This window comes from Garra rufa, chromosome 10 (assembly GCF_049309525.1).
Source record: "Garra rufa chromosome 10, GarRuf1.0, whole genome shotgun sequence".
In the NCBI taxonomy this organism is placed as follows: Eukaryota; Metazoa; Chordata; class Actinopteri; order Cypriniformes; family Cyprinidae; genus Garra; species Garra rufa.
This window is the reverse complement of record NC_133370.1, coordinates 31,069,430-31,093,193: the sequence shown is the minus strand read 5'-3', so window position 1 is coordinate 31,093,193 and position 23,764 is coordinate 31,069,430. Positions and strand designations below refer to the sequence as shown.

The 23,764-nt window shown below is 38.2% G+C and overlaps 1 protein-coding gene across 1 annotated transcript in view; it reads right to left on the bottom strand.

Moving 5' to 3' along the window:
• Positions 1–4,834: 4,834 nt before the first annotated feature.
• Positions 4,835–23,764, bottom strand: part of plppr5a (phospholipid phosphatase related 5a) — a 64,739-nt gene continuing 45,809 nt past the window's right edge. The window contains exons 5-6 of the mRNA XM_073848885.1: positions 18,800–18,934; positions 4,835–6,885 (exon numbers count right to left, since the gene is read on the bottom strand). Of these exons, the coding sequence (XP_073704986.1) occupies positions 6,856–6,885; positions 18,800–18,934 (165 nt within the window). The 3' untranslated portion in view covers positions 4,835–6,855. The remainder of the gene's footprint in view (positions 6,886–18,799; positions 18,935–23,764) is intronic.

The following is a 23,764-nucleotide window of genomic DNA, read 5'->3' as shown; positions in this document are numbered from 1 at the left end:
AAGGTACCAAAATGGACTCTTTTGTACCTTTTGAAAGGGTAACACACCAGAGACAGCTACTGTACTTTTATTTCTGAGAGTGTACGTATTTCGCCTCTTGTGAAAAAGAGACAGGTATGTTTTCGTCATGAGATCTAGTAGATTTTTTTTTTTTCTTAGAAAATGACCGATTATTTTGCTAGGTAAGAAACACTCGGTTGGGATCATGTAGAGCCCTATGAAGCTGCATTAAAACGTAATTTGTACCTACAACTCATTGGCCTCTACTGAAGTCCACTATATATGGAGAAAAATTCTGGAATATTTTCCTCAAAAACCTTTATTTCTTTTCAGCTGAAGAAAGAAAGACATGAACATCTGGGATGAAATGGGGATGAGTATATTATCAGGACATTTTCATTCTGGACGATCCCATAATAAAAATAATGATAGTGTTTTGTATATATAGCGGTATATATGGATGTAAGTGTTTATAACCCCAGCACATGCTCACACAGACTGAACTTCTTACTCATTACTCACAGACGAGAAATTCACACACAGAATATGAGAAATATATGCTTGTGTAGTCCTCTGCTATGTGGTCTGCAGATTAATGGAGAACAGTCGAGGATGAAAGAGATGATGCAGCTGACTGACACATCAACGACCTTTCTCAAGGTCAGAGCGTGAGTTAGTCATGAAGAGATCAGAACACAGATACACATTGTTTTTTCTACACAACTGAGATCTGAGATCAGTTCCAACTCTCCTCGCAAGGTCATTAACTGACTTACAGTAGCAGGTGATTCAGTGCAATGAGTCTTAGCAATAAAATCATGTGAAATGTGAAAGAGACACTGCTGAATTTAGACAGGTCAAGATCCTTGCTCATATATTTTCTTCCCCTCTGACGAAGAACAGTCAAGGCCACATTACTTTATTAAATTTGTAAAATGGACTGTCGATTAGTTTTGGCCTGAGTTTGAAAAAAATATTTCTATTTAATGCCAGGGGAGCACAAAGAAAGTTGAAGTTTGAGTACAGTGTCCAACTTGCACTCAACTGAAGGTCAAATATGTACCCAAGTAAAAGTAGCAAACTTTTAACATTTAATAATACCAAACTTTAGAAAAGAATGGATTCCAGAAGCCAAGGTCATGGGCAGAGGTCCAAAGAAATGCACAGTCTGATAAAATCTCCAGCTTGAATAACCTATAAACCAATTTGACATCGAATATGTCTGCCAGATATATAAAAACAAAAACATTAAGCCTTCGAAATGGACTGATTACATTAAAAGACAATTGACTCTTCACAAGGAGTTTGATTAACAGGCAGTCTGACCAATCATAATGCTGAATTTAACCTTTTTTTTGTTAAACAAACCAGACAGGAGAGTAGATTTATGTCAGTGGACTTGAACTTGAAAAATTGTGTGGTTTGAGTCTTTCCACAGTCAAACAAGATGAAACAAGATAGCTTCTGATGTTCATTCATGTTTATTTCATGCTATAACTAGTAAAGAGGAAGAGATGATTTTTTACAACACATTAAAGAGCCACAAATTGGTATTTATTGTTTGAATTTCTTAAAAAATAACACAATTTGAAGGCTGAGACTTTGTTTCATACCTAAAGTAACCTGCTCTGTCTTGTCTACTGGAATGCTCTTGATTAAATTTAAGTTATTAAAGTATATATTTTCCTTAGAAATGTAATTGCGTAAAAGTACAAGTTTTACGTTTCAGTGGTACTCTGTGGCAAATTCACCAAAATAATATTTAAGTACAGTAATGAAGGATAATTTCTCAAGGAATTTGAAGCACTGCTCACTAAAATAGATTAAGATTATATTACTGTTAAGTGTAAATATGAAAACCGTGCTATGTAAAGATACTGCAATAAGTTTTTTAAAAAACATATCTCAATATCTTATATACTGTGCTCTGCGTTCCTTTATCTGGACAATGACTCATGTCCTTGTGATGCCCTTCCTTTGAATTAAATTCATTTTATGAGAAGCCTGAATGAAATCTTCAGAAATGAAACCAAGATAGATTCCCCTCTGGGTACAGAGTTCTTGAAATGTCATTTGAAACATCCAATGCATTTTTAATTTACATTTTGTCCATGGGAGACTTGCACTAATGGAACAGAGGGGAGGTGGTGGGCATATGCACTGGGACTCACTCACCGCACATGAGCGTCATTAATGGAGGAGATGAAAGCAGGGAGTCCAGGAGGACCCCTGAACTCCAGCATCCTTATGCCTGGACATGCCGCTCTGTGTATGATACATGTCCAGAGAACTGATGAACCCAGAACAAACACAGCAGACATTCCAGACAACAACATGCTCCTACATTTCTTACTGTATGTGATGTGAATGTTTGTTATGGTCAAGAGGACAAATAAATACAGACTGGAAGATGTTAGCAATGTAACATATTAAACGTTGTAAAGAACATCATATCCCTATAATAGTTACAAAAGCCCAGTCTGACGGAAATGGATGATAACTACACTAAAACATTTGAAGACATCAAAGAAACTTAAGCACTACTGAAACAGCATCTAGTTAACAAGATCACTGGAAACACCCCGATTTTTGATCTCACTGTTCTTTAGCTGCATGCTAAACAGCTGGACCAAATACAATAACTAATGATTTTTGTGTTTGATCATCAAGTGTCCCAATGCATCTTAGATCAACTCTTATTTTCACATCCAAATATTTTTTGTAATTATGTTTTTTGACATGATGACCGATCCAAGTCTGCACAACAATACATCCCATTGAGTACAAACATTTCCTTAGTCTCATTTTCATTTGCGTAAAGGTTAAATATGGTAAGTTAATTTCCTCGAATAACAACTTGGTAGCCTAACTGTAAATCCAGTTGCACAAAACGGTTTTAAAGTCTGCTAATCTGGTCAAATATGCAATAAAGGGTTTTCATGACATGTGATCGTGCGGCCATATATTGGCGGCACAAAACAAAACAATGTCACTGATTTTGCTGATTATTGCTGCTGAAAATGGTCAATTATTGTCATGTTTTGGGCTGTACTAATCAGTCAGACCAGGAAAACCTTGGAAAAACAACTAAGCAATAGAATGATTTCATGGCGCATCATCAATTGGCCATATTGGCGACACGGAACAAAACAATGCCACTGAACCGAATGAAACTCACATATTTTACTGATTATTGCTGCTAAAAAATGGTCAATTATTGTCATGTTTTGGGCTGTACAAATCAGTCAGACCGGGAAAACCTTGGAAAAACAACTTGTGTTTTCACAATGCATCATCAATCAGCCATATTGGCAGCACAGAATGAAACAATGGCACTGAACCGAATTAAACTTACATATTTTGCTGATTATTGCTGCTGAAAATGACAAATTATTGCATCTTTGGGCTGTATTAATTGGTCGGACAAGGAAAAAACAACCAATTAATACAGTGTTTTCATGATGCATCATCAATTGGCCATATGGGTGGCACAGAACGAAACAGAACCGAAAAAAAAACTTACATTTATTGCTGCTGAAAATGGTCAATTATTGTCATGTTTTGGGCTGTACTAATTGGTCGGATTGGGGGAAAAACAGGAAAAACAACCAAGCAATAGAGTGTTTTTATGGCGTGTCATCAATTGGCCATATTGGCGACATGGAATGAAACAATGCCACCGAACCGAATGAAACTCGCATATTTTACTGATTATTGCTGTTTTTGGCTGTACTATTCAATCGGATTGGGAAAAACAACCAAGCAACAGAATGTTTTCACAAGGCATCATCAATCGGCCATATTGGTGTCACGGAACTAAACAATGCCACTGAACCCGATAAAACTAAAAAAGCTGTCATGTTTTGGGCTGTACTAATTGGTCGGACTGGGAAAACATGGGAAAAACAACCAAGTAATCGAGTGTTTTCACGATGCATCATCAATCGGCCATATTGGCAGCACAGAACGAAACAATGCCACTGAACCAGATGAAACTTGTATATTTTGCTGATTATTGCTGCTGAAAATAGCCACTTAATGTCATGTTTTGGGCTGTACTAATCCATCAGATCGGGAAAAAACATTTGGAGTACTATAGACTGCCAAATGTTATAACTAGGATTTCCAGGGCAAGAATCTTGACTCTGGAATCTTGTTCTTATAATTTCCAGTCAGGTAGGTGAAATATTAGGCTAATAACTTAATTAATACTCCTCACACGTATCTTTACCACCTATTAACTTTAGTTTGTCTCCTGCTTAGTAAGTCCTTCTTTATATAATTTAGCAGCTTATACATTTTTTTTTCATGGTTTAGACAGCATAAATTAGCAGAACAATGCATTCAGTAGTACATTAACGGTGCAATCCATGCTGTTGTTTACATATAAGTATATCACCCATATGGCTGCGCATTCAGGTAACTGACCAAATCGTGATGTAAGTTTAAACCCTCTATATAAACTTACCTGTTTTTAGATGCGTCTTTGAAACTCGTTTCCACCTTCTTCTTCTTGTTCAATAGCGTTCACTCCTTAGGAGTATTCCCACCACCTACTGTATAACTTACTTACTTAAATTTGCTAATCATCGTAGGAAGTTCAAACTCGGGGGCACCATAGAAGTCCATATGGAGAGAAATCCTGAAATGTTTTCCTCCAAAAACATAATTTCCTTACGACTGAAGAAAAAAAGACATGAACATCTTGGATGACAAGCGGGTACATTATCTGTAAATTTTTGTCTTGAAAGTGATCTACTCCTTTAAGGACATTTAAAACACACACAGAATTTCATACAATCATCATACATAAAAGATACAGAGTGACAGTGAGTCTGAGGGTAAATATTTTATTACTGTTTGACATCTTGGGCTCAGGGAAGTTTTGCTTTCCTTTGCAAGTTCAGACTATGAGGTCATTGCCAGACCATCAACACAAGCTCCATCATACATATACAAACACTTCAGGCTTTTCACAATCAAAATTCCTTTCACACTTCGGGTTTTCGACATCCAATCTTTTTGTAAACCAAATATGAAGGATATAGACTATACTGTAAACCAACTTTTTAAAAGCTTGTTGAAAAGAAAATCTCTTAGGAAAAACAAAATCTTACAGTGGAGTTGAGTTACACTCATTGCTTTCAAGACTGGAATATAATCTCAAACGTATATTCTTATCACATTCCAATGCGCATTTGTTTCCAACCCTTTTGGGGGAAAAACACACACCTGTCACTAGAAATAACCCTGAATTAAAGTCACTGTGCAGGTAATGCAGTAGCTCATTTTCAATTTATATAGCACTTTCACAATCACAAAGCAGCTTTACAAAGAGTGCCCCTCAGTGAGCCAGCCAAAAAACTCTCTAAAAAGTTATATTCACAAGCTTTCCATGACGAAAGCACCAACTAATGAGACAAACAGTGGACATAAAAGGCTTCAGGATGTTTGGTAGTACTACATGAGTGAGATGAATTGGATAAATGATTTACATCATTAGGAGACACTATATTTAATGTATTCAAGCATGATTTTGAAAATCAAATCTCATCACTGGTCAGTGAGAGATCAAACATATGCTCAGTATAGTGTATAAAATCACTCTGCAGAATGTCAATGCAACCAAACACTGCAGACCTTTGATGCTGAGAGGTCTATGATACACTAAAAACACATGATTGTAAAATCACAAATGTATCCAAATGCAAATATTGCCATATATCTGTGTGAACTGACTGAGATGCATTGTTTTTCATACAATGAAGGTCCATCCTCTCTCTTTCCATCTCCATCTCGCTCTCTTCTTCACAGGTACAGGTATTATTCCAGCTCTGGCAAGAAAACAAACGGCCTTTTCTAAGCCACTAGAGACTGCGTTCTCATAGAGGCGGCATCAAGGGCAGACTCACAAATAAGCACAAACATACACACACACACACACACACACACACACTGGCCACGTTAAAGCACGCAAAGCAATCCTTCATACACAACCTAGCTGCCTCTTCGGGCAAAAGCTTGGGCATCTAATCTTTTGTGAGTCCTGTAATCAATTGCCAATCACTGCCCAAGGTGCTCCCTGCCATAATGACACCAAAATCATTAATTCTGCTTATCACCTGCACTTTAAAGACCCTGTGAAATCAAAATTAGAGTTTTTAAAAATCCATTCAGATTATGTATTTGCTAGTACATTTCTGGAAAACTGAGCAAAAATGCTGATGACTCATCCTGTACTACACTGGGTTTTGACCAATCAGATGCTCTCTAGAATGAGAATGTCCCTCCCCCAATATTGACTCCACTAGCAAGTAACGAATTATAATTCATGACTGTAACATAACTAAACCCTATTGGCTATTTAAACATGCTTTAAAACAATAACATCTGAAACAGCGGTTTCGAAAACAAAAGCTTTGTAAAAGTGTTAATGTGATATGTTTTGGCAGGCAGATAGATCATAGGACAACCTGATGAGGATCAACAACAATAATTCTTGTCAGTCGGAAACCTCTTTAAATTTCAACAATGGTCTCACAGTTGTAAATAGTACATCAGGATATGTTAAACATTTCATTGGACATCATGTTGCAATTTCACATTCACACCATACCCTGCATATTCAACCACAAAAAAATGCTAACAGTAATATGTTTGTATAAAAATAGGGATGCGACCCTACCCTAACTATTTTCAAAAAGAAAGTTAAAAGGAGGACAACAAGGTATAGACAATTTTTTTTCCACACAAAAGTGTAAAAATAGCACATATCGACATTGCACTCAAAGTAAGAAGTCGCATCGGAGAGCAGCAACATTATCCACAGCATTCTGGCTAGTGGGCTTTTCACTGTCATGTGATCTCAGCATAGGTGATGGGATTCTGAAAAACAAACAAAAAATTGTGTTTAACATCTGGGTCAATTACATAACACTCATTTGTTGTCTGAATCTGTACAATTAATTTAAAAACATTAAAATGCAATTCATATGGAAGGCCGTTTCTGCCACTGAATAAAAAAAAAGGTTGTTGCAACTGCGAGTTTACACATCACAATTCTGACTCTTTTTCCTCAGAATAGTAAGACAGAAATTTTCTAGGAATTTGCGTTTTCAGAATTTTAGAAATCTGACCTTTTTTCAGAATTGTGATATAAACTCACAATTGCAAGTTATAAAGTCAGAATTGTTAGATATGACTTTTTTTCTAAGAATTGTGAGTTTATATCTCGTAATTACAACTTTATAACACACAATTGCGTGTTTATATCACTTCGGAGAAAAAAGTAAGAATTGCATGATATAAACTCATAATTGTAAGTTATAAAGTCAGAATTGCAAGATATAAATTCACAATTTAGACCTTTCTCAGTTTTTCTCAGAATTGTTCTCAGAAGAGTTTATATCTCACAATTATGACTTTATAACACAATTGCGCGTTTATAACATTTTGGAGAAAAAAAATCAAAATTGCTTGAAAAAAGTCAGAATTGCTTAAAATAAACTCACAATTGCAAGTTATAAAGTCAGAATTGCAAGATATAAACTCACAATTCAGACTTTTCACAGAATTGCAAGTTTATATTTCATAATTGTATCTTTTTTCTCAGAATAGTAAAATAAAAAAATAAATAAAAACTTAATTCAGAATTACATGACATAAAGTCATAAATGCGAAAATGTTTTTCTCAGAATTATTCTCAGAAGAGTTTATATCTCACAATTATGACTTGATAATACACAATTGCACGTTTAAATCACTTCTGAGAAAAAAAAGTCAGAATTGAGTAAAAAAAGCTCATAACTGCCAGTTTATATTTTGCAATTTTGAATTTTTTTTCTTAGCATTGTGAGTAGTTACTGTATGACCTTATATCACGCAAATGTGTATTTATATCACTTCTGAGAAAAAAAGTCAAATTGTGTGAAAAAAGTCAGAATTGCGTGATATAAACTTACAATTTCAAGTTATAAAGTCAGAATTGCAAGGTAAACTCACAATTCAGACTTTTCTCAGAATCAGCAAGTTTATATTTTGTAATTTCATCTTTTTTCTCAGAATAGTAAGATATAAACTCGCAATTCTGAAAAATGAAGTCAGAATTGCATAGAACTCACAATTGCAAGTTATAAAGTCATACATGCAAATATGTTTTTCTCAGAATTATTCTCAAAAGACTGTATATCTCACAATTATGACTTTATAACACACAATTGCATGTTTACAGTATATCACTTCTGAGAAAAAAAACTGTGTGAAAAAAGCTCGCAAATCTGACCTTTTTTCTCAGAATTTTGATATAAATTCACAATTGCAAGTTATAATGTCAGAATTGTAAGATATGACTTTTCATTAGAATTGCAAGTTTATATCTCATAATTACAACTTTATAACACACAATTGCATTGTTTATATCACTTCAGAGAAAAAAGTCAAAATTGCGTGAAAAAAAGGCAGAATTACGTGATATAAACTTACAGTTGCAAGTTATAAAGTCACAAATGCAAATATGTTTTTTTTTCTCAGAATTGTTCTCAGAAGAGTTTATATCTTGTAATAGCAACTTTATGACACAATTGCGTGTTTATATCACTTCGGAGAAAAAAAGTGAAAATTGTGTGAAAAAAAGGCAGAATTGCATGCTATAAACATACAATTGCAAGTTATAAAGTCAGAATTGCAAGATATTAACTCACAATTCAGATATTTATATCACTTCTGAGGAACAAAAGTCAGAATTGTGTAAAAAAACTCAACTGCAAGTTATAAAGTCAGAATTGCAAGATATAAACTTACAATTACTTTTTTCAGAATTGCGTATTTTTATATTTTGCAATTTTCACTTTTTTTCTCGGAATTGCGATTTATACCTTGCAGTTACTGTATGACTTTATATCACACAAATGTGTATTTATATCACTTCTGAGAAAAAAGTCAGTATTGCGTGAAAAGAGTCAGAATTGTAAGAGATAAAATTTATAACACACAATTGCATGTTTATATCACTTCAGAGAAAAAAAGTCAAAATTACGTGAAAAAAAGTCAGAATTGTGAGATATAAACACAATTGCAAGGATAAAAATCTGAATTGTGAGATCCAAACCTACATTTGTGAGAAAAAAAAAATCCCAATTCTAACTTTATTTCTCACAATTGTGAGTTTATATCAAGCAATTCTGAGAAAAGTGCTTGATATAAGCAGCTGACATGTTATACAGTTAGAAACTCAACTCACAATTCTTCACAATTCAGCTCACAATTGTGTTTATATTATGCAATTCTGACTTTATAACTCACAATTGCGAGTTTATATCATGCAATTCTGACTTTAAGAGAGAAAAAGAGTCTGAGTTATGAGTTCGTATCACACAATTCTGAGAAGAAAGTCAGAATTGTGAGATTTTATGTTTTATTCAGTGGTGGAAACGGGCTTCCATAAATTCATATATCAAATCATTTGAATGTGAGATGTATAATATACCATGTTTTTGATTTAAAATATTTCTCATTCATACGCTCAGAAATGTCTGTCAGAGTTCTACCACAGCCAGATCCACCAGCCATCTAACCACCTGACTTCTAATTACACACCTGAATCCACTTACCTCTCCCCTATATAAACCCGGACTGGTTCATTCCTCGTTGTCTGATCTACAGATCACATCCCTGCGATCGCACTCTCACTTGGACTATCTTGGACTCGATGTTTACCTGTTTATCCCGTTGGATTTACTCACACGAACTCTGGAACTTCTCAGATAAGAATACTCACCTCAATACCTGCTTCAATATACTTACCAACCTGTCAATAAACTTACCTTTTACATTTTATACTTACCTCCGTCTCTGCCTCCTTGTATGCTGTGACAGAAGATCAGACCAACAACAAAATGGACAACGAGGAAACATCTGCACCAGATCAACTCACCGAACTCATCAAGGCCTTCAAAGCGGCGCTAACACCATTTCCCGCACCGCCATCTGCCTCAGGAAGTCCCATGGCATTACCAAACACGTTTTTGGGAGAAGCGGCTGAGTGTAGCGGTTTCCTGCTTCAGGTCCAACTGTTTATCAAGATGCAACCACAGCAATTCCCTACGCAAGAATCAAAGGTAGCATTTCTCATTTCTCTACTTACCGGAAAAGCCCTGCAATGGGCGAAATCTATATGGAAGGCTGAAACTCCTGTAATACAATCCTTTGAGCAATTTACATGTCATTTCTCTGAGGTTTTCAGTACCACTACAGATGTACTCACCGTTTCTGATCAACTATTTCGACTGCGACAAGGCTCTTCTTCCATCCATGAATACACCCTTCAGTTCCGAACGCTGGCGGCGGCTAGCGGCTGGAATGAAACCTCACTGCTGGGTGCCTATCGTCACGGTCTCCACCCAGACATCCACGCTGCCATGGCCATTTATGATGATAACATCGGGTTGGAAACCTTTCTTCAACGAGCGACACGGGTATCCCAGCGTCTAGCCGCCTGCCAGCCATCTGAAACCGCTCCTCAGCCCGCTATGATGGCAGCTTGCTCTCCAGTACCAGAACCTATGCAAATTGACTCCACACGACTGTCATGGTCGGAACGCCAACGGCGAATTAAGGACAAACTCTGCTTATACTGTGGGAAAGCTGGTCATCTTCTGCGAACCTGTCCCGTCAGACCCCCACGTCCAGTGGTGAGTACTATTCAATCAGACATTGAAACTGCTCATCTGACTCTCATACCTGTTACACTTCATACTGCTGAACAAGATCTCTGTGTCTCTGCCCTAATCGACTCAGGCTCATCTGGAAACTTCATCTCACAAGAATGCCTAGACCTTCTTCATCTGCAGCGTCACCGCCATAGTCCTGAACTCTCCGTCAAGACCATCCAAGGAAAACCACTCGGACATGGGCGGATTCGGTATTCCTCACCATTCATCACACTTCAAGTTGGATTATTTCACCAAGAACGGATCAAGTTTCTGGTACTGGAGAATTCTACTGTTGACATCATTCTAGGACGTCCATGGCTCCATCGTCACCATCCAGAACTCCGCAGGGACCCCTGTGACATCTTCAGGTGGAGTAAACATTGCCTGAAGAACTGTTTTACCCGATTACCTTCTCCAGTTGCTGCCCCGTTGACCCTCGCATCTACCAAAATTGAAAGCCCTGAGACTGCGAGCAAGGTGGAAATCCCAGCGGAGTATATGGATTACGAGGATGTATTCAGCAAGCAAGCTGCCACCCATCTCCCTCCCCACCGGCCATGGGACTGTGCCATCGATCTGCTACCTGGGGCTCAATTACCTAAAGGACGCATTTACCCATTGTCCAACCCGGAGCACCAGGCGATGGAGGAGTACAGGAAGCATTGAAGCAAGGATTCATCCGCCAATCCACCTCACCAGCTGCTTCAAGCTTCTTCTTCGTGGGTAAGAAGGATGGAGGTCTCCGTCCCTGTATTGATTATCGTCAGCTTAACTCTCAGATAATTCAACAACCATACCCTCTTCCACTCGTTCCTGCCACCCTCGAGGAACTCCGTGGGGCTCACATTTTCTCCAAGCTGGACCTGCGGAGTGCATACAACCTTGTTCGTATTTGTGAGGGAGACGAGTGGAAGACAGCATTTATAACACCTACTGGCCACTACGAATACTTGGTTATGCCGTACGGTTTGTCCATCAGTCCCTCAGTCTTCCAAACGTTTATGAACGAGGTGTTCCGGGAATTCTTGCATAAATTTGTGGTAGTCTATATTGACGACATTTTGATTTATTCCCGGAACCAGGCCGAACATCGCCAGCACGTCCATCAGGTCCTTCAAGTCCTACGTCAACATCAGTTATACCTCAAGCTTGAGAAGTGTGAGTTCCACCAGACTAACGTTCAGTTCCTAGGTTACAACATCAGTCCCGAGGGTGTGCAAATGAACCAGGACAAGGTGCAGTCCAACCAGAAATGGCCCAAACCCAGTACAGTCAAAGAACTTCAACGATTCCTTGGATTTTCCAACTTCTACCGCCGGTTCATCAAGGATTACAGCATCATCACTGCACCCCTGACCTCCCTCCTACGTGGTCGACCTAAACACCTGGTCTGGACCAGCTCTGCCCACGAAGCCTTCCAACAGCTCAAGAAGATCTTCAGCACTGCTCCTCTCCTACATCATCCCAACCCCGATTTACCATTTGTAGTTGAGGTAGATGCATCCACCATCGGCGTCGGAGCAGTGCTGTCTCAAGTAGCTGGTGACTCCACTCTCCTCCATCCCTGTGCCTACTACTCCAAGAAACTGTCTCCGGCGGAGCAAAATTATGACGTAGGCAATCGTGAGTTACTCGCCATCAAACTCGCCTTGGAAGAGTGGCGTCATTGGCTGGAAGGGGCTAACCATCCGTTCACAATCATCACTGATCATAAGAACCTCCAGTACCTTCGAGAAGCCAAACGACTCAACCCCCGTCAAGCCAGATGGGCATTATTCTTCACCCGTTTTCAATTCAAGATTACCTACCGTCCCGGATCCAAGAACATACCTGCCGATGCTTTATCCAGACAATTCTCCAACGATGCAGCTATCGAACCAGAGAACATCATCCCCACCAACCTCATTGTTAGCCCCATCCAGTGGGATATTGACACCTGGATCCAAGAAGCCACTCTCCAAGAGCCTGCTCAGTCTGTGCCACCTCTAACACTCCTCGTCATCTGCCCACAGGAAAGCTGGTGCCATTACCCATCCCGCAGAGACCCTGGTCCCACATTGGGGTAGACTTTGTGACGGACCTCCCTAACTCAGAAGGTAACACCTGTGTGCTGGTAGTAGTGGATCGATTCTCTAAGTCCTGCAAGTTCATCCCCTTGGCAGGCTTACCCACGACTATGAACACCGCCGAATTACTCTTCCAGCACGTCGGACCGGGGTCCACAATTCATTTCACACATCCGGAAGTCATTTTTCAAGTCACTTGGTGTTTCTGTTAATCTCTCCTCAGGATACCACCCTCAAACCAACGGCCAGACTGAGAGAAAGATCCAAGAGCTTGGACGTTACCTCAGGTCATACTGTTCTGCAGACCAACACAGCTGGAGCAGGTTCCTCCCGTGGGCCGAGTATGCACAGAACTCCCTACGTCAGGACACCACCGGATTAACCCCCTTCCAGTGCATACTCGGTTTTCAGCCTCCGCTGTTCCCCTGGACGGAGGAACCCACGAATGTTCCAGCTGTTGACTACTGGTTCCGAGAGAGCGAGAGAGTGTGGGACTCAGCTCACCGCCACCTCCAATGAGCCATCAGACGCCACAAGGAATTCGCCGATGCTCGTAGAAGACCCACTCCATTATACCAACCTGGAGACAAGGTATGGTTATCTACTAGAGACATCAGGCTGAGGTTACCTTGCTGGAAGCTGAGTCCCCGCTACATTGGTCCATTCGAGGTCCTGAGGCAGATGACATATCAGCTTCAGCTCCCACCCAGGTACAGAATCCATCCCACATTCCATGTGTCACTCCTTAAACCCTACTTTCCCTCTGCCACAGATAACCCTGGAGCTGGAGCTGAGACCCCTCCTCCCGAGATCCTGGATCAACCCTCAATCTACACCGTAAGAGAGATCCTGGATTCCCGACGTCGGGGAAGTCGCCTGGAATACCTTGTCGACTGGGAGGGGTATGGACCTGAGGAAAGATCCTGGGTGGCCAGAGACGATATCCTTGATCCCCAACTTCTGACAGACTTCCATCAGAGCCACCCAGAGTGTCCTGCCCCTCGTGGTCGAGGTCGCCCTCGATGTCGGAGAGGGGCGTCGGGAGCTGCCCCTGGAGGAGGGGGTAATGTCAGAGTTCTACCACAGCCAGATCCACCAGCCACGCCCACTGAAGACACACACACACACGGTCACAATCACCTGACTTCTAATTACACACCTGAATCCACTTACCTCTCCCCTATATAAACCCGGACTGGTTCATTCCTCGTTGTCTGATCTACAGATCACATCCCTGCGATCGCACTCTCACTTGGACTATCTTGGACTCTTGGATGTTTACCTGTTTATCCCGTTGGATTTACTCACACGAACTCTGGAACTTCTCAGATAAGAATACTCACCTCAATACCTGCTTCAATATACTTACCAACCTGTCAATAAACTTACCTTTTACATTTTATACTTACCTCTGTCTCTGCCTCCTTGTATGCTGTGACAATGTCAGGGTGATAAAAACTGTCCTAATATCATAATGAAGAAAAAAGTCAGATAATAAGAATGAAATTCTTACCCCAAAAAAAGGTAGTTTGGAGTAATTTTTTTTTTTTGATTTGTCTAAACATTATAACAAAAGCGCCTCACTCATTGGAAAAATACAAATACAGAAAACAGGACATGAAAACAGAAAATGAATATTTATCCTCAAACATTAGATAAGTTAACCAATTTATGAAAAGGCAAGGTTAGTTTAGGTTGTGTGGTGCAACTCCCTAAAAACCTAATGATACTTATGAATGAATTAAAAACCTTTTGAATATAATGACTAAAAGAATAGTTCACCCAAAAATGAAAATTAGCTGAAAGTGACAAAGATAGGCAAGTTATGCATGTATTCAGAGTGTAAAGACACTATTTTTACTTTTAATTCTTGAAAATGGTATAAAAATCTAAACCATATGAAATCTGACTAAAACAAGAATTTGATACTTCCTCTATTTTTAATGTCTGAAACTCGAGGAGTTTTTAAAGTTGCTTTTCCACCTTCCATTTCATTGCAAAGTCAAAGACCTGGTGCACACTTTTTAAAGGCTGTAAGGAATAAATAATAACTACCTTAAAGATTAATGACGTAGCCTTGAAATAACCAAGTGTGGTTTGAGTGCTAGCCATGCGTTGCAGGTGCATATGTCTTGGGCTTACACGTAATCTTGATGAACTGCCTCACGGAGCCCCTGGGCTCAACCTTATATGAATCCAAAATGAATCCTGGGAAGTCATATTGAACTATTAATCAAAGATGGGTGGGACTTCGGTTGATCGTGATGCATAATGGAGTTCAAAGGCGACAATATCTGCTACCAGACTGTGAGTTCATGACCTCAAGGGGACCGACTACCTGTTGAATATTGTATGGCAGCCCTGCTGAACAATGCTGTTGAATACTGAAACAATCAGCAGTGTATATCTGATCTGTGGACGACGAGGTGAAAACACCGGTCAGTGGATGATACTGAGAAAGGAAAATGAAAATAACATTCATGTATTTAGAAATAAACAATAACTTCAAAAAGGGTGTGCATGTCTAATCCAGCTTTTTAGTTCAAAAGCAGCATGTAAAAGAGATACATTCAGCTGGATGTGCCTATTTTTTCCTGAGACTGGAAGATAAACCCACTGACTAACTCTGATCTCTTGTGACACAGATACAAGAAATTCTGCCCTGAGGCAAAGCAACCGAATGAACATACTGAAAAGAAATAATGGGATTTACAAGGGAAGAACATTTAACATTCAGAACATACTATTCAGTGTCCGAAGGCTGTTTAATGTGATGTCTGTCATCAAAAGTATTTTATTATTCTATGAAAGTAACTGAACCGAGATTGAGTTCAGCACTCAAAAAAAAAGAAAAGAAGAAAAGCTAAAAGTAAAGGACTGTTTATCAAACAGCTGCTGTTCCTCAAAATTTCAAAACATCTGTCCTTCAAAACATCTGATACCATTTAACGTTTTAAATTCATATCCACACAGTCAGAGTTAAAATTTTAATGCTGCAAACTGAAAACTGCCACAGGCAAAGTCATAAGATGACCCACATAAAGATGACATGTTGTTTTGCAAATTTTTAAAGTGCGGATGAATGGTCTTGTACGAGACATATGTAAAAAGCTCATCTATATTAGAGTTAAGGCTTTTTATATCAAGGATGGTAACTTTGATAACTATAAAGTTCTAATAATCATTCTAATTTCATGAGAATAACAAAGTCCACACCACAGCTACAGTATAATGATAATGGCACAGAGGAACAATGTCGCTATAGAATCACTTTCAGAATGATTTTTTTCAGCTGATGAGCGAAAAAAAAAAACAGTCAATAGAGACTGTTGTTCTAAGACCTTTTTCTCTTACCGTTACGAGAACCTCAAATGTGCACAAATAACTTCAAAAGAACGTCCCAAGACTGCTGTTCTAAGACCTTTTTCTCTTACCATTACGAGAACCTCAAACGTGCACAAATAACTTCAAAAGAATGTTCCAAGACTGTTGTTCTAAGACCTTTTTCTCTAACCATTACGAGAACCTCAATCAAGGACAAATAACATGAAAAGAATGTTCGGAGACTGTCATATCCATGTTCCGTGTTTTCCTCCCTTCCTTAGTTCCTGTGTTTCCTTATATGGTCTGTTTCCTGTTCTTGTTTAGTTAATTAGTTATTCCATCCACCTGTGTTTATTAATTTTCCTCATTAGTTCCTCGTTTGTTTAGTATTTATAGCCCTTCCCTTCCTGAGTTTCTTTGTCCTGTCTTAATGTTGTTTCAAGACGTTATGTTTCCCAGTTTTGATTTATTAAATATTCAGTTTGTTTTTGACTCCCTGGTTCCATCATGTTTTCCCATTTTCTCCTCACTTCCCACAACCTGTGACACTGTTGTTCTAAGACCGGTTTCTCTTACTGTTACGAGAACCTCAATCATGGACAAATAACATCAATAGAATGTTCAGAGACCATTGTTCTAAGACCTTTTTCTCTTACCGTTACGAGAACCTCAATCGTGGACAAATAACACCAAAAGAATGTTCCGAGACCGTTGTTCTAAGACCTTTTACTCTTACCGTTACGAGAACCTCAATCGTGGACAAATAACATCAATAGAATGTTCAGAGACCATTGTTCTAAGACCTTTTACACTTACCGTTACGAGAACCTCAGTCGTGGACAAATAACATCAAAAGAATGTTCCGAGACAGTTGTTCTAAGACCTTTTACTCTTACTGTTACGAGAACCTCAATCGTGGACAAATAACATCAATAGAATGTTCAGAGACCGTTGTTCTAAGACCTTTTTCTCTTACCGTTACGAGAACCTCAATCGTGGACAAATAACACCAAAAGAATGTTCCGAGACCGTTGTTCTAAGACCTTTTTCTCTTACCATTACGAGAACCTCAATCGTGGACAAATAACACCAAAAGAATGTTCCGAGACCGTTGTTCTAAGACCTTTTTCTCTTACCGTTACGAGAACCTCAATCGTGGACAAATAACATCAAAAGAATGTTCAGAGACCGTTGTTCTAAGACCTTTTACTCTTACCATTACAAGAACCTCAATCGTGGACAAATAACATCGAAAGAATGTTCAGAGATCGTTGTTCTAATACCTTTTTCTCTTACCGTTACGAGAATCTCAATCGTGGACAAATAACATCAAAAGAATGTTCAGAGACCGTTGTTCTAAGACCTTTTTCTCTTACTATTACAAGAACCTCAATCGTGGACAAATAACATCGAAAGAATGTTCAGAGACCGTTGTTCTAAAACCTTTTTCTCTTACCGTTACGAGAATCTCAATCGTGGACAAATAACATCGAAAGAATGTTCAGAGACCGTTGTTCTAAGACCTTTTACTCTTACCATTACAAGAACCTCAATCGTGGACAAATAACATCGAAAGAATGTTCAGAGATCGTTGTTCTAATACCTTTTTCTCTTACCGTTACGAGAATCTCAATCGTGGACAAATAACATCAAAAGAATGTTCAGAGACCGTTGTTCTAAGACCTTTTTCTCTTACTATTACAAGAACCTCAATCGTGGACAAATAACATCGAAAGAATGTTCAGAGACCGTTGTTCTAAAACCTTTTTCTCTTACCGTTACGAGAACCTCAATCGTGGACAAATAACATCGAAAGAATGTTCAGAGACCGTTGTTCTAAAACCTTTTTCTCTTACCGTTACGAGAACCTCAATCGTGGACAAATAACATCGAAAGAATGTTCAGAGACCGTTGTTCTAAGACCTTTTACTCTTACCATTACGAGAACCTCAATCGTGGACAAATAACATCAATAGAATGTTCAGAGACCATTGTTCTAAGACCTTTTACTCTTACCGTTACGAGAACCTCAGTCGTGGACAAATAACATCAAAAGAATGTTCCGAGACAGTTGTTCTAAGACCTTTTACTCTTACCGTTACGAGAACCTCAATCGTGGACAAATAACATCAATAGAATGTTCAGAGACCATTGTTCTAAGACCTTTTTCTCTTACCGTTACGAGAACCTCAATCGTGGACAAATAACACCAAAAGAATGTTCAGAGACCGTTGTTCTAAGACCTTTTTCTCTTACCATTACGAGAATCTCAATCGTGGACAAATAACAGCAAAAGAATGTTCCGAGACTATTGGACTGTCCATTATAATAATTGTCCATTATTGTGGATATAGTTATTATTAGCATTCTCGTAGCTTCATAAAATTAAGGTTAAACCACTGATGTCACATTGACTATTTAATCAAAGTCCTTACAACCTTTTTGGCCCTTGAATGTGGTAGTTTAGTTGCTGTCTATGCAGGATCAGAAAGCTCTTGGATTTCATCAAAAATATTTTAATTTGCGTTCTGAAGATGAACAAAGGTCTTATAGGTTTGGAACAACATGAGGGTGAGTAATTAATGACAGATTTTCATTTTTGGGTGAGCTATCCCATTAATGTAATTGCAGATAGAAACTGGCCACAATAACAAGGTGTTTTAGTGTACATTCTAGTGTACATGAATGCGGGTTGAATACCTGGGACGCTATGTATTTCTCCATAGTGTGCTCCATCCTGGGCTGAGTGATCATGGGACCACTGGACACACTCTCCTCCGGCGGTATCTCACTCAGTAAGGGTTTCCCTTTGAAATTTTTCACCACACACACCACCTAACACAAGAGTGCCCATAGGGAAAACAAAATGAAAGAAGGAAAAGAGGGAAGTTTTACACCTCTGAAAGGCTTTTTGTAGCACACATACACATGTATAGCTTTTCTCAGGCTGTAAATGATGATTTATGTAAGTCTTGAAAGGGCAAAGATGCTCGCATGACTTGTTGCCCCAAGTAAAAAGGCTCTGTGCTCTTTCGGGAGGGAGGAAACATGCAAGTTCATGTCCTGGAGGAGATTCATCCATTATCAGGCCCAAATGAGTACTTTCAATGAGACACTACAGGCAATGCTCTGCCTCTGCAAGACTGCAGCATACCGCAAGGGAGGGTTTTAGCAGAGGACATCTCAGGGCGTTCTCCACTCACGGAGCCCTAAGTTGAACTAAACATATGGAGGAATTCATTTTCTGCACTGTGTGTTCTACCCTTACCATTTTATAAACCATAGGCCCAACAATTAAGATGATGCTGGGCCAGTCTGAGAGATTCCGTTACTCATGTGAGAGTGTTGCTTTGTCATTTTATGCCTAATAAATAAAATCGTTTTTGTGTGTGTGTGTGTGTGTGTGTGTGCACCTGGTATTCATCACGTTGTGGGGACCAAATGTCCCCACAAGGATAGGAATACCAGTAGATTTTGACCTTGTGGGGACATTTCTCAGGTCCCCATGAGGAAACAGGCTTAAAAAGTCATGCACAATTAGTTTTTTTTTTTTTTTTGAGGAAGTAAAAGCGTGCCCAATCTCCTGTGAGGGCTAGGTTTAGGTGTAGGGTTGGTGTAGGGCCATAGAAAATACGGTTTGTACAGTATAAAAACCATTACGCCTATGGAATGTCCCCATAAAACATGTAAACCCAACATGTGTGTGTGTGTGTGTGTGTGTGTGTGTGTGTGTGTGTGTGTGTGTGTGTGTGTGTGTGTGTGTGTGTGTGTGTGTGTGTGTGTGTGTGTGTGTGTGTGTGTGTGTGATTTTTGTGATGTACTGAATATTGTTGTCCAATAGTGTTTATGTAATGTCCAACTGGCTAATATAGATGTGATTTTATCACAATAGAAAGAGTGACTGGTACCACTTCACTTAAAGACTTTATGATGCATTATAAATATAGTTTTAATGCATTACTTATGCCCTGTAATGCACCTTCCCAGTCAACAAAAATGTGTTCCAAGAATGTTTTGCTAACATTCCCCCTAAGTTATGAAAACGTTATTTATGAATGTTTTGTAAATGTTCAAACTGTCCAGTTTTTTTTTTATTTTTATGTTTGAGGACCATTCTAATCTATCATTGTCATAACATTATGAGAATCTTATATTTGAATTTTCTCTCTATGTTTGAAACGCCCATATTTTGTTTTATGAGAACGTTTTTACGGATTAAACAAATGTTGGACAAACATTCCCTTTGATATTTTATACTTGTTATGACAACGTTATTTCTTAATGTTTTCTCTTACCATTATGAGAACCTCAATTGTGTACAAATAATATCAAAAGAACGTTCCGAGAATGTTGTTCTAAGACCGTTTTCTCTTACTGTTACGAGAACCTCAATTGAGTACAAATAACATCAAAACAACGTTCTGAGACTGTAAGAGACTGTTGTCTCTTACCGTTACGAGAATCTCAATCGAGTACAAATAATATCAAAACAAGGTTCTGAGACTGTTGTTCTAAGACCGTTTTCTCTTACCATTATGAGAACCTCAATCGTGGACAAATAACATCAAAAGAATATTCCAAGACTGTTGTTCTAAGACCGTTTTCTCTTACCGTTACAAGAACCTCAAATGTGGACAAATAACATCAAAAGAATGTTCCGAAACTGCATACTTTCTGAGTATGTACTACATCTGATAACAAAATTTCCATCTTACTTTGTGATATGTGCACTTCAGAATCTCTGTGGAAGTAGGCCATCAGGGTACTTTGCACCTACTGTTTTATGAATACTATCCCTGCTGAAAAAAAAACAGCTAAAACCAGCCTAGGTCATAGCTGGTCAGCAGGCTGGTTTTAGAGGGGTTTTGGCCACTTTTCCAGCCTGGCCAGGCTGGGAGACCAGCTAAAACCAACTACTTCCAGCTCAAACCAGTTAAGACCAGCCAACCAGCCTAGACTGGTTTTAGCTGTTTTTTTCAGTAGGGGGGAATTCAGACATACTTCATTTTACATACCATTTGTAATTTACTATATAGTAGCTAAATTTGCATGTTCTGTTGCAGCAATAGTCCTTATGAGTGAGTCATTGAATCATTCACTCAATCAATTAATTAAAAATGCTGATTCATTTAGAACCAAAAAAGTAACTATATTTATGTTTGAATCATTAAATAAATTACTCTAATTTGAACACTGATTCATTTAGGAACCAAACCACTACTGTGTATTGCTCAAAGACATTCTTCTTTGGTTTAAAGGGACAGTCACCCAAAAATGGGAATTCTGTCATTAATTACTCACCCTCATGTTGATCCAAATCTATAAGACCTTTGTTCATCTTCAGAATGCAAATTTTTTGATGAAATCCGAGAGCTTTCTGAGCCTGCATAGACAGCAATGCAACTACTATGTTCAAGGCCCAGAAAGGTAGTAAGAACATCGATAAAATAGTCCATGTGACATCAGTGGTTCAACCTTCATTTTAAGAAGCTATAATACTGTTTATGTGCAAAGAAAACAAAAATAACTTTATTAATTTTTTCTCTTCTCTGCCAGTCTTCGACATGCATTCACGACAGTACCACGTACACATGTGATGCTGCTGGCGCAAGAGCTGGCATTCTGACCCAGGATTGCACATGCATGCGTTGAGGTACTATCGTGAATGCATGTCGAAGACTGACACAGAGGAAAATAAACTGTTCTGGGATTTCATAAGAAATATAATAATAATTTTAAAAAAAATCTTAATTTGTGTTCCAAAGATGAACAAAGGTCTTACAGGTTTGGAACAACATGAAGGTAAGTAATTAATGACAACATTTTATTTTTGGGTGAACTATCCCTTTAATTTTGAACTATATAATATTCTAATAGACCTCTTGCTTATATGACATTGCTAAAATATGTTTTTCTGACACATATAAAAGCTAAAGAAAAATCTGAAGTACTCTCCCTACAACATTAACAGGAAAAAATGACTATTTAATGCTGAGCCCTGAACTAAACTCCATTGCAAAACAAACTAAGAATACTGCATTACATTTATTTAAGCACAAACTGTTGTTCCCCTTTACTGCCTCCTGATGATGTGATGCTTTATAAGATTTAATCTGACCATGAGTTTGACGGCTTTATTCACCTTCCTCCCTGAACCCCCTCCCCCAACCCATCCTAACAGCAAAAATAGGTCAGTGCATATCTTGTACAGTATGACAACAGCACCACAGAAAATAAAACATCCACAAACTCACTCACAATGCTGTTATGCCTAATGTGAGGCAAGTAGGCATGAGCTGATGTGTGACCTTTCTCTAAAGCTCACAATGGGTTTCTCATCTTCACTGTGCACTCTTTCCACAACAGTGTACCCAGCACAGCAAAAACTGTAGTGTTTTGTTGAAGAGGAAGCTACACATATGCCCTATCCTGTGGCCTGACCTAATTACCTAGCCATATGTCACATTTCTTCTTGAATATAAAACATTACTTTTTCATATAAATAACACACCTCTAGTTTTCTATGCATTTCTTGTATTTACTGATCATTTCAAATTTAAAATTTTAGAAACCTTTTCTGTTAGTATGTAGGCATGTGTAGGGTATGTGATGGGGTAACATCAAATAAGCATGAGATCAGCAGTTTGCTGCTATGTGTTTTCTTTAAATTTAAGATGGCTTGAAGGCACTTCAGTGCTGCAGATCCCTCCAAACTCCCTGTAAAGATGCAATGTACTATAAAATATGTACAGTAAAGTTTTTTCAAGTCTATGAGGCATTTAAACAGAAATGTTATGCTTGTATTTTTTGTTAAAGCACTGTTAAATTATTCAGTATTATGATTTGCTGTGCATAATTTGTCTAAATCAGGTGTTTTCAAACTTTTTGATATCCCCCACAACAACGCTTAAAAAACAGGAGTTGCAAAACATTATTTTAGTTTTTATTTGAGTGTGTCTCATCATTGGTTACTTCCTACACACTTAGATTTGTGAATATCATGTTATATAACCTTTATATAACTTTATTTGCATGTTTTATGAATCACAAAATGAGAAAACTCAAAAGGATCAGGGTTGCATAATACTATATATTATCGATTTTACATAAACTGCAGTTCAAAACTTTGGGGTCAGAACTTTTTTTAGATTTCTATTTCAAATAACTGTTCTTTTGAACTTTTAATTAATCAAAGAATCCTGAAAGAAGTATTACAGTTTCTACAAGAATATTATGCAGCACAACCTTTTCAACATTCATAATGTTTCTTAAGCATTAAATCAGCATATTAGAATGATTTCTGAAGGATCATTTCATACTGAAGACTACAGTAATGACTGCTTCACATTCAGCTTTGCCATCACAGGAAAAAAATAGAAATGTTATTTTAAATTGTAATAATTTACAAAATTACAATGTTTACTGTATTTTTGATCAAACTAATGCAGCCGTAAGAGACTTCTTCCAAAGAATTCTTTAAAATACTTCTCAAAAAAGTACCCACTCCAAACTTCTGAACAATAATGTATAGTCAATTTTGCTATAACTAAATATAACATCATTAAAAAGCATATTCACAAAATAATTAAGTACTAACACAAATCACTTGAAAACAAGTGTTTGCTGTATTTTTGATCAAAATAATGCAGACGTAAGAGACTTATT